Consider the following 14,727-nt stretch of genomic DNA (forward strand, 5'->3'; position numbering starts at 1 on the left):
GGTTATAAAAGTCTTTAGGAGCTAAGAAGATATTGGCCAAAGGGTACAAAGTTATTATGTGAGGTGAGTGGGTCCCACAACGTTTTCTTGAGGAGACCCTAGAAAGCAGGTTTTCTAGGACAATTTTAGAGTTTGATATCCTTATAGTTTTTAGTCTAAATATCTACTGTGTAGGAAGAGCAAATACTATATTGATTGCCAATTAAATGACACATCAGCTTATTTTTATATTGTTGGGATTGGAAAATCCCTTTGATAAAAATGATAGCTTCTCAAGCCTTATCACTGAGATAGTTAGGGCCGACACTGGCAAAGTAAATAAATAGTGTAAGTTTTGAGAAACAAGAAAGAAGCCATGAAAACAGTTAATGCAGAAATTAATCCTGCAGGCTCAGAACTGCTGAAGTATGGAGGTTGATTACAAACCCCAAGGCTATTTGACATGGTGCCAAGACCTGCTCTTCTGGAGCCCAAGGCTGGACTTCAGTGTTTTATCTGGGTCGTAACATCTTTGCAGATACAGAACGCGCCATCTAGAATGCTACCTTGGTGCTGTTCTTTCTGGGTCAGCAGGCTTTTACAGGTTTTTATGGAGGGGCTTGTTTGGAGTTGTTTCTGGGTGCGACGCTCTGGGTCCACAGACATCGGCCCACCCAGCTGCTTGTGAGAGACCACAGTTCTCTGTGGTTCCCTGTCCTTGATACCCAGCGGGTTTCCAGGGCCACAGATTAAATTCCCTCATCGCTGTGCATCAGTTAAATGCAAACCTACACCTCCCCTCCAGAGGGCTGCGTGGTCCTGCAGGGTGCTGGTCAGCAGCTGTTTCTTGGCCCATATCCAGTTTGTTGGAGGGCAGGTTTTTCTCCCCAGGATGAAAACAGTGTTTTGCTTCACCTGGTAGCAAAGTTTATGCTCATATATTTAATTAAGCTTTAGAGCATTAGAATTATTGAGAGTCTACTGATTCCAGTTTCAAAAGAATCAAACCGTAATAAGCCAAGGGCTCCTCTTTATCTGGAACATTGTCCCCTGTCTGCAGTCAGCACTGAACGCAGCAGGGTTTTCTGGTGGTTTCAATATGTGGACATTTATGCATTTGTGGAATCCGGAGAGGATTAAATAATTCAGTTTGGGTGAAGAAGAAACTGAAGAGGCCCTTGGATGTTTATTATTTATAACGACCACTTGGCTGTGAGGCCTGCACTTCGCGTGTGAGTAGGCCTGGGCGCCGAGGATGGGTGGTGCAGGAGGCGGGGCCCTGCCTGAGAGGTCCCCTGTTTCTCTTCTCCTTCCCGGGGTTCTGTGCAAGGATTCTAGGGGATGGCGTTCTCTGCCCTCACACACAGGCCTCAGGGAGTCCGAACAGAGCTACAGGTTCCCTGCTGGGAGGGGCAGGGTTAAGGCCCTTGTCCTGCTCACTGTTGTGTCCTGTGGTTTAGGTTGATTGCTTTTCCCAGTCAGGAGGGAGGGGGGTTTCCCAGTGACACATTTCTGGAAATAGGATTTGAGCAGCTAGAAGGCTGGGAGCCTGGGGACCGGTGTGCGGGATGGTGATTCTACTGTCGTTCGTGGTGTGATGAGTACCAGGGCCTGGAACCTGCCCCTCCCATCAGCAGCCCAGCAAAGGTGGTGTTTTAGACCCAATTTGACAGAAGCTCTGACTGGCCCAGAGCTGAGCTTGGCTGGGGGCCCTGCAGCCTTGCAGAGAGGCATGGGGATAGGGGATGGGTCACCTCAGCTGTGAAGGCAGCGTTGCCCATGTCTGGGGTCTTTTAGGGTGGCCTTTGCACGGTTCAGGAAGATTCTAGTGCTTTAAGATGTTCTCAGGGAGCCCTTGGCCGGTCTCCTTTGACCTCGGCAGCAGGAAGGTGGCCTCTGGGCTCCCCACCCTGCAGTGATGCCACTAACGTGCAGACAGCAGGGTTTACGGGGGGGATCTGGCACCTGGAGGCTTGGGGGGTCAGATCCTGGGACCTGAAGGGAGTTGACCCCAATCCAGTCCATTTCAATGTTGGTTTGTCTTACGTACCCATCGGACACCAAGAGCCAACTTTGCAAACCAGTGTGGAGGGTTGTGCAGCTGCGTGTCCCGAGAGCATCCTCTGTCACCTCCCGCTGTGTCTGAGGCGCGGTGCCTGCTGGGCACCCATCCCTGCCCGCCCCATGCCCACCCAGTGGACCAGCAGCAGGTGGATGGGCCGAGGAAGGAGGTCTGCTGGAGGGAGGCCTTCAGAGCCCAAGGCAAGAGCAGACGCAGGGTGGGGTGGGGTGGGGGGGCTGCACAAGGGTTAGTGTCTTCTTTCGAGGAAGAGCCCAAGTGAGGACACAGTGGTCCCTTGCTTAGCGAGATCGTCCCGCTGAGCAGACCATCTGGGAGGCGGCACCGTCCCCTCCTTGCCCTTCACTCCCAGTTTGGTTGATGCTGCAGTGCTCCCAGTAGAGAGGGTTTGGATGGGCCAGAGCTCAAGTCAGCAACCGCGACCGCTGACCAGGGCGAGTCTCCCAACTCGGGCTCTGTGCGGGCTTCAGGGTCTCACTGTGGGGGGCCGGCGGGAGGTGGAGCCAGTTCCCCGGGTGGGGAGGGCGCACAGCAGCCGTGGAGGTGCTAAATGCCGTTGGACTCCTGTCTGGAGCTGCTTTATGGAGGCCTGAGAAACATCCCCTGGGCCATAAGCGGGCAGGCTGGTACCTCGGGTCACCCTTACCTCGAGACTTCCCTGTCTCTCCCACCCCCCGCGGAAAATGCACTGTCCACCTACCACAGGGATGCTGTCTGGGGCACAGTTACAGTTCCATTCTTGTGCCCAGCTTGGCTTTATGGAGGCTTTCTTGGTTTTTCCATAATTACTTTTTTAACATCCTTATTCTTTTCCAAATGGTCCATCAGCTCTGTCAGAAACCACCCACATTGGGGACTTCCCTGGTGGTCCAGTAGTTAAGACTCTGCGCTCCCAATGCAGGGGGCTCAGGTTTGATCCCTGGTCAGGGAACTAGATCCCGCTGCAACTAAAAGAGCCTGTGTGCTGCAACTAAAGATCCCTCACGCGGCAACGAAGATCTCACATGCCACAACGAAGACCTGGCGGAGCCAAATAAGTAAATAAATAAATATTTTTTTAAAAAAGAAGAAGAAACCACCCATGTTGTTTTCCACGTGGTCCCACGATACGGGACCGTAGGGTCCCTAGTGGCCAGTTTGTGTGGATTGCACTGTGGCCCTGCCCCAGGCCACCCTCCCAGAACGGTGTGCACTGCTTGCAGGGGACCCAGATCTACAACCTGCGTCTTCCTCCTTCTTGGCTGAAGTACCCGTCCGCTAGCTTCCAGGTTGGTGGAAAGTGCCCTTTCCTCAGGAGGTCTTTCAGCCTCCAATACCATTCTTGCTGCAGGAGTCGCGCCTGGCGCTGAGTGCAGAATGCTCTTTTCTTTCTAGACATTTTTAGGACTTGTTTGTTTGCTCTGAAGTTTCTTGAGGATTTACTCGGTCTGGATTTTTTTTTCTTTTTTTTGTGGTATGTGGGCCTCTCACTGTTGTGGCCTCTCCCGTTGTGGAGCACAGGCTCCGGACGCGTAGGCTCAGCGGCCATGGCTCACGGGCCCAGCCACTCTGCGGCATGTGGACCAGGGCACGAACCTGTGTCCCCTGCATCGGCAGGCGGACTCTCAACTACTGCGCCACCAGGGAAGCCCGGTCTGGATGTTTTTATTTGTTGGCCCTCACGGTGGGACTTTGTTGTCTCTCTGCTTGGAAAAGTCTTGTATTTTTCCAGAACCCCCGCTTCCCATCAGCTGGTTGCCTTTCCTGGGCTTTTAGAGGATGCCTGGACTTTGGGTGTTGATTTTGATTTTTTTTTTTTTTTTTTTGTGGTACGCAGGCCTCTCACTGTTGTGGCCTCTCCCGTTGCGGAGCACAGGCTCCGGACCCGCAGGCTCAGCAGCCATGGTTCACGGGCCCAGCCGCTCCACGGCATGTGGGATCTTCCCGGACCGGGGCACAAACCCGTGTCCCCTGCATCGGCAGGCGAACTCTCCACCCCTGTGCCACCAGGGAAGCCCTGAATTTTTTTTTTAAGGAAAAAAAATTCAGGTAAAAGTGCCACAGAACAGAACCAGGCAATTTCAGAAAGCAAGCCACCAAATATTGAACATTTTTTCCTTAAAAAAAGTTTTTTCTTATTTTTAAATTTTTAATTGTAAAAAACACGATGATATAAAATTTACCCCTTGGGACTTCCCTGGTGGTCCAGTGGGAAAGAATCCGCCTTCCAATGCAGGGGATGTGGGTTTGATCCCTGGTCAGGGAACTAATATCCCGCATACCTCAACGAAGATCCTGCATGCCGCAGCTAAGATCCAACGCAGCCAAAAATAAAATAAAATCAAACAAACAAATAAATAATAAATTAAATTTAAAAAATTACCCTCTTAATCATTTTAAAATATACAGTTCAGTAGTGTTAACTGGTATCCACATTACTGTGTAACTGATCTCTAGGACTTTTTCATCTTGCAAAACTGAAACTCTGTACCTGCTGAGCAACCCTTCCTATCCCCCTACCCAAGCCCCTGGCACCCACCACTGTACTTTGTCTCCTTGATTTTGACTAGTTATCTTACGGAAGTGAAGTCATACAGTATTTGTCGTTTTGTGACCGGCATATTCCACTCAACATAAGGTTCATCCATGTTGTGGGAGGTGACAGGATTTCCTTCCTTTTAAGGCTGAATAATATTCCATTTTATTGATATTTTCTTTATCCATTCTTTTGTCAATGGACGTTTGGGTTGCTTCCACCTCTTGGCTGTTGTGAATAATGTTGCAGGGAACATAGGAGTGCAGATAACTCTGAGATCCTGCTTTCAGTTCTCTGGGGTGTATACTTGGAAGTGGAATTTGCTGGATCATATGGTAATTCTATTTTTAGTTTTTTGAGGAACCTCCATACTGTTTTCCACAGCAGCTACACCATTTTACATTCCTACCAAGAGTGCCCAAGGGCTCCAACTTCTCAACATCGTCACCAACACTTGTTGTTTTCTGTTTTTTGTTTGCTTGGTTTTTTTTTTATAGTGGCCATCCTAATGGGTGCGAGATAATATCTCACTGTGGTTTTGTTTTGTGTGTACCTAATTAGAGATGTTGAGCCTTTTCATGTGCTTGGCCATTTGGTGGCCTTTTGTGTATCTTCTTTGGAGAATTGTCTATTCAAGTCCTTTGCCCATTTTTTTAATCGGGTTACTGGTTTTTGTTGTTGAGTTATAGGAGTTCTTTACTTGTTCTGATCATTAACCTCTTATCAGATGTATGATTTGCAAATTATTTTCTCCCATTCTGTATGAAGGTTGCCTTTTTACACTGTTGATTGTTTTCTTTGATGTGCAGATTCTTAAGTTTGATATAGTACCATTTGTCTATTTTTACTTTTGTTGCCTATGCTTTTGGTGTCATATCTAAGAAATCGTTGCCAAATCTAACATCATGAAACTTTTCCTCTGTTTTTTTTTTTTTAAGAATTTTATAGTTTAGATCTTATGTGTAGATCTTGAATCCACTGTGAGTTCATTTTTGATTATGGTTTAAAGTAAGGGTTGAACTTCATTCTTCTGCATGTGGATATCCAGTTTTCCCAGCACCATTTATTGAAGAGATTGTCTTTTCCTCATTGTGTGATCTTGGCCATTTGGAAAATCATTTGACCACATACGCAAGGGTTTATTTCTGGGCTCTCAAGTGTGTTCCATTGGTCTATGTCTGTCTTTATGTTTTTTGGTTACTTTATTGATTTTTAATTTCCTTTTCTTTGTCTCTTTATTGGGGTACACTTAATCGAAGATGTATTTGGTCCTTGTCTTCCAGTGTTGCCACTGAATTTTTTATTGTGATTATCATATGTCAATGTCAGGAAACCTCCCTTGGTGTCTAATCATCCCTATTGTCTAGTAGGCTATCTTGTTGCATGATTTTAATGTTTTTCCTTCACCTCTCTGGGGATATTAGTTTCTCTCTCTCTCTCTCTCTCTCTCCCCCCCCACCCCGCCATGTGTGTGTGCTTGCATGCGTGTCTTGGGTTACTCCCCTCTCCCCTCCCGCATGTATCACCCTCCAAATCAGTGCCTTCAGCTTCCAGCGAATGGGGGTGTGTGAACATCAGGATTCTGAGCCCCACTCAGACTTCTACACGACCCCTGAGACCTTCCATAGTTCCAAGGTGTTTAGAGTGTCCAGTGACTTGTCACTTGAGCCCTTTTCTGGGACTCCAGAGTCCCGGCGAATCCATGTGCATCAGTGTGACTCCAATGCGGTGGTCGTGGTACAGACCTGAGCCCGAGCTGTATTTCCCAGATGAAGGTGCCCTTGGAGTTTTTCCAAGCCTTCCTGGCCCATCTCAGCACTGAGGTTTGTCATGTGGTATCTCAGCTACAGAAAGACCCCCCCAATCCTGGGGCAAGAGGAGGGCGAATTCCATAGGGCACACATGACCAGCAGCAGTGCCTCCTTTCTCCCACTGTTTTTCCCAGGACTTTGAAAGCAAAGCATGGACCTTATCTTGGATGGGGGTTAGGAAGTGCCATAGCAAATGGCGACTGAAAGATCTTATTGCCTGACCTATAGAATGCTGGGCCTGAGTCACACCACTAGCCTGTGCCTGGATGGCCAGAGACGAATCACCTGCTGTCTTGGGACAGTGTCTCAGATTTCTGGGGATGAGGGAAAGGAGAGGAAAAGAAGTGTTTCTGAGTGGTCAGGAACTGACCTGTGTGTTGGGCAAAGCTGGCATGACCGAGGGGATGTGGGCTGAGTGTGCAGGGTCCTCGCCCCTGAATCAGCCCTTGCATGGAGGCAGGGGTCGGGGGGAAGCGGCAGACAGCAAGTTCTCTCAGGAGGGGGCTGGCTTGTCATTGCTCCTGGGAGGGCCCTCGGTGCCCTCTGACCTCCAGCCTGAGTTCTGCCCAAGACTGGAATCCTGGGGCAGAAGTTCGGGCAAGTGTGCCAGGCATCCAGCAGGCCCTGTGTGTATATGTATAGAGAAAAAGTAGAATGTATATCTGCCAAAATATTAAAATGATTTTCAGGTGGTGAAATTTTGGATGATTTTCTTTCTCTTTATACTTATCTCTTTTTTTTCTGATTATTCTGTAATAGATACTTTTTTACAGAACAAAGTAATTCTGGTTCTTTGAGCCAGTGAGGGAGAACAAGCTCCCTGGGAACACGTTTCTGGCCTCTCCTGATTTCCTCCAGCCTCACGTGTCCTGAGACGGCCCTGGTGCCCCTTCCCACACGCCAGCTCCTCCCCTGCCCTGGGCCACACTGCCTGGCGCGTTGGGACCGTGGAGGGAGGTGGGAGCGGCAGTCAGAGGGCACCGTTGTCTTCTTCTCCCTGCACGCAGCCTGCGATGGGATGGACGAAGAGGAAGAGAGCCACTATGTCTCGCAGCTCAGGGATGTCTACAGCAGCTGTGACACCACGGGGACAGGCTTCTTGGACCGGGAGGAGCTGACCCAACTCTGCCTGAAGCTTCATCTGGAAAAGCAGCTGCCTGTCCTTCTGCAAACACTTCTCGGAAACGACCACTTTGCCAGGGTGAGTAACTTCATTGACTTCATTCTCACAAAGAAAAGCACAGAGGGTGTGTGGTTATAGCTGCTGGCATCTGAGAAATACCACCTGACTGGAGATACTCATCAAAGGAAAGTTAGGAGGAAATGGGGTGCTGTTTTTCCTTCTGGGCAACATCTATGTTGTAGAAAGAAGTTCCTTAAGATTGCTTTTTTAAAGCATAGTAACTTCCAGAGATTTGTTTTGTTGTTTTTTCCAGAAAGATGCTTGGGTGATTTGTCCGGGGAGTGGAAGGTTGGTATGGATGGTGCGTGTGGTTCACAAAACACAGTGATCTGTGCGCAGCTCACACACTGGGTCATTCAGAGGCAGCTGCAGAGTACCTCGAAGGCACATTGTCTTGTAAAATTACCCAGCGTGAAATTCATCCAGCAGCTGGGCAGAACATTGCCCACTGCTGTTGCAGGAACCAAGGCTCCCTGTGTTCAGAGTGTATCTCTGTGAGTGTATCTATCCCAGATAGGAAGTAGGCACTCAGAGAGTTCTTTTCTCTAGGAAATTCAAGGTCATCCAGAATGGTAATCTGGAGCCTGGACCACAACTTGCTTTCCTGATTGAAACACTAAGAAGCTTCTTAGTGTTCCTGCTTCTTAAATGTGTCCAGATGTTAACACGTTTGTTTTAGAAACAGTGCCTGGAATTCCCTGGTGGTCCAGCGGTTAGGACTCCGGGGTTTCACTGCCAGGGGCCTGTGTTCGATCCCGGGTCAGGGAACTAAGATCCCGCGGGCCACATGACGCAGCCCAAAAAAGAAAAAAACCCAGTGGCTATAATCTTACCTTTGAAGGAAGGGCATTTTTTCCACAGAACTCAGTAAAACTCTTTTCATTTTGAAGGAGAAAAAAATCTAGCTGCAAATATTCTGAGTTGGCTTTTGGGCAAAAACAAACGAAGAAGAACAACCAAAAACCCCTCCCTGCTGGCCCTGGGGGAGGGTCCAGGCGGATCTGACCTCCTGTCACTTCCCCGAAGGCCGTGTGGCCAGTGCTGTCAGCAGTGCTGCTCCCCCTGCGTGGAGGACTCAGCCTCACAAACCCACTGCACCCTTTTCTGTCTCTTTACTCTGTTCCTGCTTTTTCTTTATGGACTTAAGAATCAGGTGTGTTTTTGATAGAAAATGTCCTAGCGCCTCTTGATATCACCTGGAATTGTATTTGGAGGCTAGATAAGCAAAAGGCACATTTGTGAAAATCAACACTCTGGTTAAAACAGCACATACAGGGACTTCCCTGGCGGTCTAGTGGTTAGGACTCTGCACTTCCACCACAGGGGACACAGGTTCAATCCCTAGTCAGGGAACTAAGATTCTGCATGCCGTGTGTGGCAAAAACAAAACAAAACAAAACAAAACAAAAAACGGCATGAACAGATGGTTTCCTTGATGATTTTTGACAGTTTGGAAAATTCAAAACCAAAAGAATCACTTTTGGGCCCAGATTCATTGTAGGATGTATCATTCCTGGCCTTTCTCTACTTTGTGCTTTGTCTGTGAGAAGGGAGTGTGACCTCGAAACCCTGAGTTACACTTGGAGGAAGGTAAGTGTTGGAGTAGCTGCAAAGGGAAAAGGGCTGTTACCGTTCCCCTGCTTCATCCACAGGCGGGGGATCGCACTCAGCCAGCGTTTAGGTGGAACATTCTGTAGAGGTTTGAGGGACACCAGTGTCAAGCCAGAAGTATCCAGGTAGTTGTCACCATTTTCTGTGACAGAAACCAAATGGTGGAGATTTCAGGGAGTTTTGAAGAAAAACAAGATAAATCCTTTGTCCAGGAGAATGGATTGGCTTTTCAATTCAAATATCACATATTCAGTTTCCTTGCAGGAACCAACATATATGACGCCACAGAAATGTTAGTCATTGATACAGTAATCCAGTTATAATGATGAAGAAACAATATTATAATATCTGAATTAATAAGGTAATTTTTAATGCTATGAGGCTATGCTTGTTTTTTTTTAAATTAATTAATTAATTAATTTGGCTGCGTCGGGTCTTAGTTGCGGTATGCAGGATCTAGTTCCCTGACTAGGGATCAAACCCAGGCCCCCTGCATTGGGAGCATGGAGTCTTAACCACTGGACCACCAGGGAAGTCCCAATATGCTTGTTTATAATTCCTTTTTCCCATTAAAGAAACATCAGGTCTAGTTTCAAGCCAGAAAGTTGACGTGGCCTAAGAGTCCTGTGACTTGAGCAATTTCCATGTGCGTTTTGTTATTTCTCATGTTTCTTTACCAGTGGTGAGGCTCTTACCTCGAGTATTTTAAATTTGGGTAGAAAGAGATTTTCCTCTCAAAAAAAATTGATAACATAGTGTTACTGAAAATAATTTTAAGGTTGAGAGTGATTCTTGATCACAGGGTCCAGCCTCTTCATTTGTGAGGAGAGTCCGTGACCAAGCAGGGATGATGGTGTATCCTGTTGGGTCAAACACCTGATGCCATGGGCTGGCCCTTCCTTCTTTTATGAGCTGTGAGGGGAGAGGGCACAGAAGCACACACAAGCACAGTCAAAATGGTATCAGATAAAACAGCAGCACACTCGGCAATCAGATTGCCTCCTGTTTGATGGATCAGAAGAAAGTCAGCTGATAAGTATCAATATTATCAAAGTTGCAAAAGAAATCTGAGATTGGATCAAGCAAAATGGCCATTTCATTCTGCTCCCATGTAGTCAACAAGTACTTTTGAGCTCTTATTATGTGCGAGGCAAATCTAGAAGCTAGGAATGTAAAAATGAAAGCAATGTCTCTCTTTGTGAAATGAAATCTATGCAAGGTTATTCATTCTAGTATTGATTCACATGGCAGAAGACTGGAAACAGCCTTTTGAATATGAAATTAGTTCAATACATTCTTGTAGATCCAAATGATGAAATTGATGCCTCATCCCTAAAAAAGAGGGAAGAGACTTCAGACATTCTCCTAGTGGCAGGTTAGCAAACTCAGGCCTACCTTCCAGTTAGTGCTACTAAAAAGGCTGAACAAAATAGAAAAAACAAAAGATCTTGAAAATGGTAAAGAGCAAACAAGTCAGGGGGAATTACAAGCTAAAACTCTATGCTAACTCACGTATCAAGAGAAGTTAAGCTCAGCACACAAAACCCCATTTGCCCTGAGAATATTTTCTGGTCTTAAATAGCAACTGTGAAATTGATACGTCATTTGGGGGTTTTAAAGGGCCAGGGAAATGCATGTCTAAACACAAGCTCATCCAAGGAGAAACTGATGAACCAGCCCCCAGTTTAAGGGAGGATCCTGAGGGTGCACCTGTAGGGTAAAGATATAGGGTAAGTGAATCAGCCGTTGTGCTCTTTGCTGTCTGGGCCTGCGTGCGCTCAGGGGTCTAGATGACCTCAGGCCTTGCACTTAGATCAGGTGGTCCTGCACAGGCGGTGCCCTCAGGCACATGGCAAAAGCAAACAGAAGTCCTCTCCTGAGAAAGTTCCCTCATCCTGGGTCTGTAATTCTTCCTAAGTAATAGTCATATACAATAACCAGCATACAGTCAAGGGTAACTAGGCACAAAATCAAGATGAGCGAGAGCCAGAGAAACAACAGGCAACAGAAGCAGAGCACAGAGATGTGAAGTATTGGAATTACTGGGCAGAAAGTATAAGCCAACTATGGTTACTACGGTAGGAGAGATTTAAAAAAAACAAGCTTGAGGGACTTCCCTGGTGGCGCAGTGGTTAAGAATCCACCTGCCAGTGCAGGGGTCATGGGTTCGATCCCTGGTCCGGGAAGATCCCACATGCCCCAGAGCAACTAAGCCCGTGCACCACAACTACTGAAGCCCAAGCTCCCTAGAGCCCACGAGCCACAACTGCTGAGTCCGCATGCTGCAACTACTGAGCCCGCACACCTAGAGCCCATGCTCTGCAACAAGAGAAGCCACTGCCATGAGAAACCCGTGCACCGCAACGAAGCGTAGCCCCCACTCGCCGCAACTAGAGAAAGCTCGCGTGTAGCAACAAAGACCCAATGCAGCCAAAAATTTAAAAAAAATTTTTTTAATTTAAAGAAAACAAGCTTGAAAATATCCACAGGAAAGAGGTAACTCTAAAAAGTGACATAACAAATCTGAATAAAGAACGAAATACAACTTTTAAGAGTTTAACAGCAGATTAGACACAGCTGAAAAGAGCACTGATCCAGGATGCAGCGTGATGTCATAAAGAGAAGGTGAAGACTGGGGAACATCCCTTTGGTTGGAATCCCAGGAGGAGAGGAGTGAATGAGGAGAGATTTTGTGAACAGATAATAGCTAAAACGTTTCCAAAACAGATTTAAGGTTCCAAAAACCCATGGAATTCTGAGTAGCATAAATAAAAAGAAATCCACATCTGGCCATATTATTGTGAAAGTGAAGGGAAACAAAGACATCTTAAAAGCAGCCAGAGATGGGTACACATGATCTCTCTGTATTTTTTCCCTACAACTGCATGTGAATCGATAATTATCTCAAAATGAAACATTTAATAATTTTTTAAAAAGCAGCCAGAGGAGAAAAGACATATCCTGAAAATCAGCCATAGTTAGATTGACTATTGCTTTCTCAGATGTGACCGTAGAAGCCAGAAGCCAATGGAAAGGTGTCTCCAATGTACTAAAAGAGGACTGGTGGCAACCTGAATCCCATACTCAGCAAGAATACCCTTTAAGGGGACTTCCCTGGCGGTCCAGTGGTTATGACTCTGAGCTTCCACTGCAGGGGCGAGGGTTCAATCCCTGGTCGGGGAACTAAGATTTCGCATGCTGCGAGGAGTGGCCAAAAAAAAAAAAAAGAATACTCTTTAAGAGCAAAGGTGAAAGAATGCATCTGTGAGAAGGTGAATTCTGCTCAGTTTTGAGAGGATATAGAGGCAAACACATCCATTAGATATTTGTTGAGTATTTACAGTGTGTCACTGTGAGATCACATGCTAGTTGGGGAGACAGAAAATAAACAAGTAATCCAGTGTCAGATCTGATACGTGTGTAACTGAGGCAGAGGTGCTCCCAAGCCAACAGCTGCATTTAGTGCCCATCGGCGGCAACAGAATGTGCTCATTCAAGTTCTGTGCCAGGTGTGGGAAGCATGCTTGGACCTACAGCCCAGGCCTGCTTTTTCTGCACTTACTGGTGACAGTAAGCTCTTGTGTTGATTTCTTTCTGTGGGACTTCAGTAGAAGTACAGGTAGAGAAAAGAGCTGAAGAGTGCAGCTCAGTGAACAGCCACCCTGAACACACCTGGGCCGCCAGTATCCTGCATCCCTCCTCAGGTGCCCTTGCGGTCCCTCTGCCTCCAATAGTTACCACTGTCCTGATGCCAACAGCATAGATTTGTTTGCCTATTTCTGAACTTTATACAAGCGAAAGTACACAGCATATGCTCAGTGTATACTCTCTGGTTCTTTTACTCCGTATTATGTCTGTGAGCTATATTCACACAATGTAGATATATTGTCTCTGTCAGTGGTTTGGGTTTTTTCCCCCTATTGTCATCTTTCATTGTCTGACTGAATCACAGTTTATTTACCCATTCTCTTTTTGGACATCTGGATCATTTCCACTAGTCTTTTAATAAATTATGTTTTTGCTGAAACAAAAAGCATTAATTGATAGTAAACTTTCAGGCTAAGGATGTGTACTGTCATTTTTAGGATAAACAATAAGAGAATGGAAATAGACTGTATAACTTCTCAATTAATAAGGGGAAAAATGAAGTCCTAAAAGAAAATCAGTAAATCCAAAGAGAGGAAAGAAAGGAGAAAAAGCAGGCAGGTCAAATTGAAAGCACAAATAAAATAGTAGATTTAAATCTAAATATTATGGAAAAACCCAAGCGAACTTTTTGGCCAACCCAATATATCAGTAACGACATTAAATGTAAAATGTTTCAGTTAAAAGATAAAGATTTTCAGATTTGGGAAAAAAATCCAGCTATATACTGTTCATAAGAGACATGTCTAAAACATAGGGATATAAAAATTGACATTATTAAAAGTTTGGTTAAAAAAACAAAGTTTGGTAAAAAGATATAACACGTAAATACTCCATAAGAAAGCTAGTCTTTGTGGTAAAAGCATTACTGAACTAAAGAGGGTCAGCATTTTATAGTAATAAAATATTCAATTCACCAAGAGAATTTAAATGTATATTCTGTGACCCAGCAATCCCATTGTTAGGCGTAGACTCCAAAGAAATGCCTAAGGACACATGTGTAACTGTTCAAAGCTGGGGTTTTTTAAAAATAACTAAACCCTGGAAACAATGGGAATATCCACCAGCAGGAGGGTAGATTATTTTTTATTTTATTTTTATTTTTGTCAGTACGCGGGCCTCTCACTGTTGTGGCCTCTCCCGTTGCGGAGCACAGGCTCCAGACGCGCAGGCTCAGTGGCCATGGCTCACGGGCCCAGCCGCTCTACGGCATGTGGGATCTTCCCGGACCGGGGCACGAACCCATGTCCCCTGCATCGGCAGGTGGACTCTCAACCACTGCGCCACCAGGGAAGCCCAGGAGGGTAGATTAATAAATTATTGCTCAGTTACACCGCAGAGCAGAGAAAATGGGTGGATCATGCACAGCAAGTTACATGAATATTACAGAGGTAATATTGAGTCTAAGACACAAAATAGTGTATACACATGATTCCATTTAGATCAAATTTAAACAGAGGCAGAAGTCAACTGTGTTGTTTAGGGGTGCATGCAAATGAGGTATAAAAGCAACGATGTTATTAGAGTCGGAGCAGGGGCTGGGGGACTTAATCAGGAAAGGAACCGTGGTGGAGGGCTCGCCCAGGTGCTGCCGTTTTCTCTTTCTTGGTGGGTGGTGAGAACGTGGATTTTTCTTTTTCTTTATGTGTTAATGTTTGTGGTCATCAGACACCTCTTTTCTACACTGCTTTCTAATTATGGGGTCTGATTTACTTTTATGGAGTTGTTAATAGTGTTTTTTGGTGATGGGGTTATGGTTCACTTTTACTTGCCTTATTACATCTTCAATTCTTTTAAATCTTAAGTCAGTATTTGAAAAAATGAATGTCCTCAGTGCTGAAGGCAACATAAGATCTTCCATCTGAGAAAAACCAAAAGGCCAGGGTGTTACGTATGTGACCTG

General features: G+C 45.9%; 1 protein-coding gene across 1 annotated transcript in view; it reads left to right on the plus strand.

Annotated features, from left to right (window-relative positions):
• The window catches only part of NINL (ninein like), a 112,777-nt gene that overhangs the window by 44,869 nt on the left and 53,181 nt on the right, over window positions 1-14,727 (plus strand). Inside the window, exon 2 of the mRNA XM_081255557.1 lies at window positions 7,393-7,586. Within this exon, the coding sequence (XP_081111683.1) occupies window positions 7,404-7,586 (183 nt within the window). The 5' untranslated portion in view covers window positions 7,393-7,403. The remainder of the gene's footprint in view (window positions 1-7,392; window positions 7,587-14,727) is intronic.

The sequence above is a fragment of the Mesoplodon bidens genome (assembly GCF_964165515.1).
Source record: "Mesoplodon bidens genome assembly, chromosome: 15".
Taxonomy (NCBI): Eukaryota; Metazoa; Chordata; class Mammalia; order Artiodactyla; family Ziphiidae; genus Mesoplodon; species Mesoplodon bidens.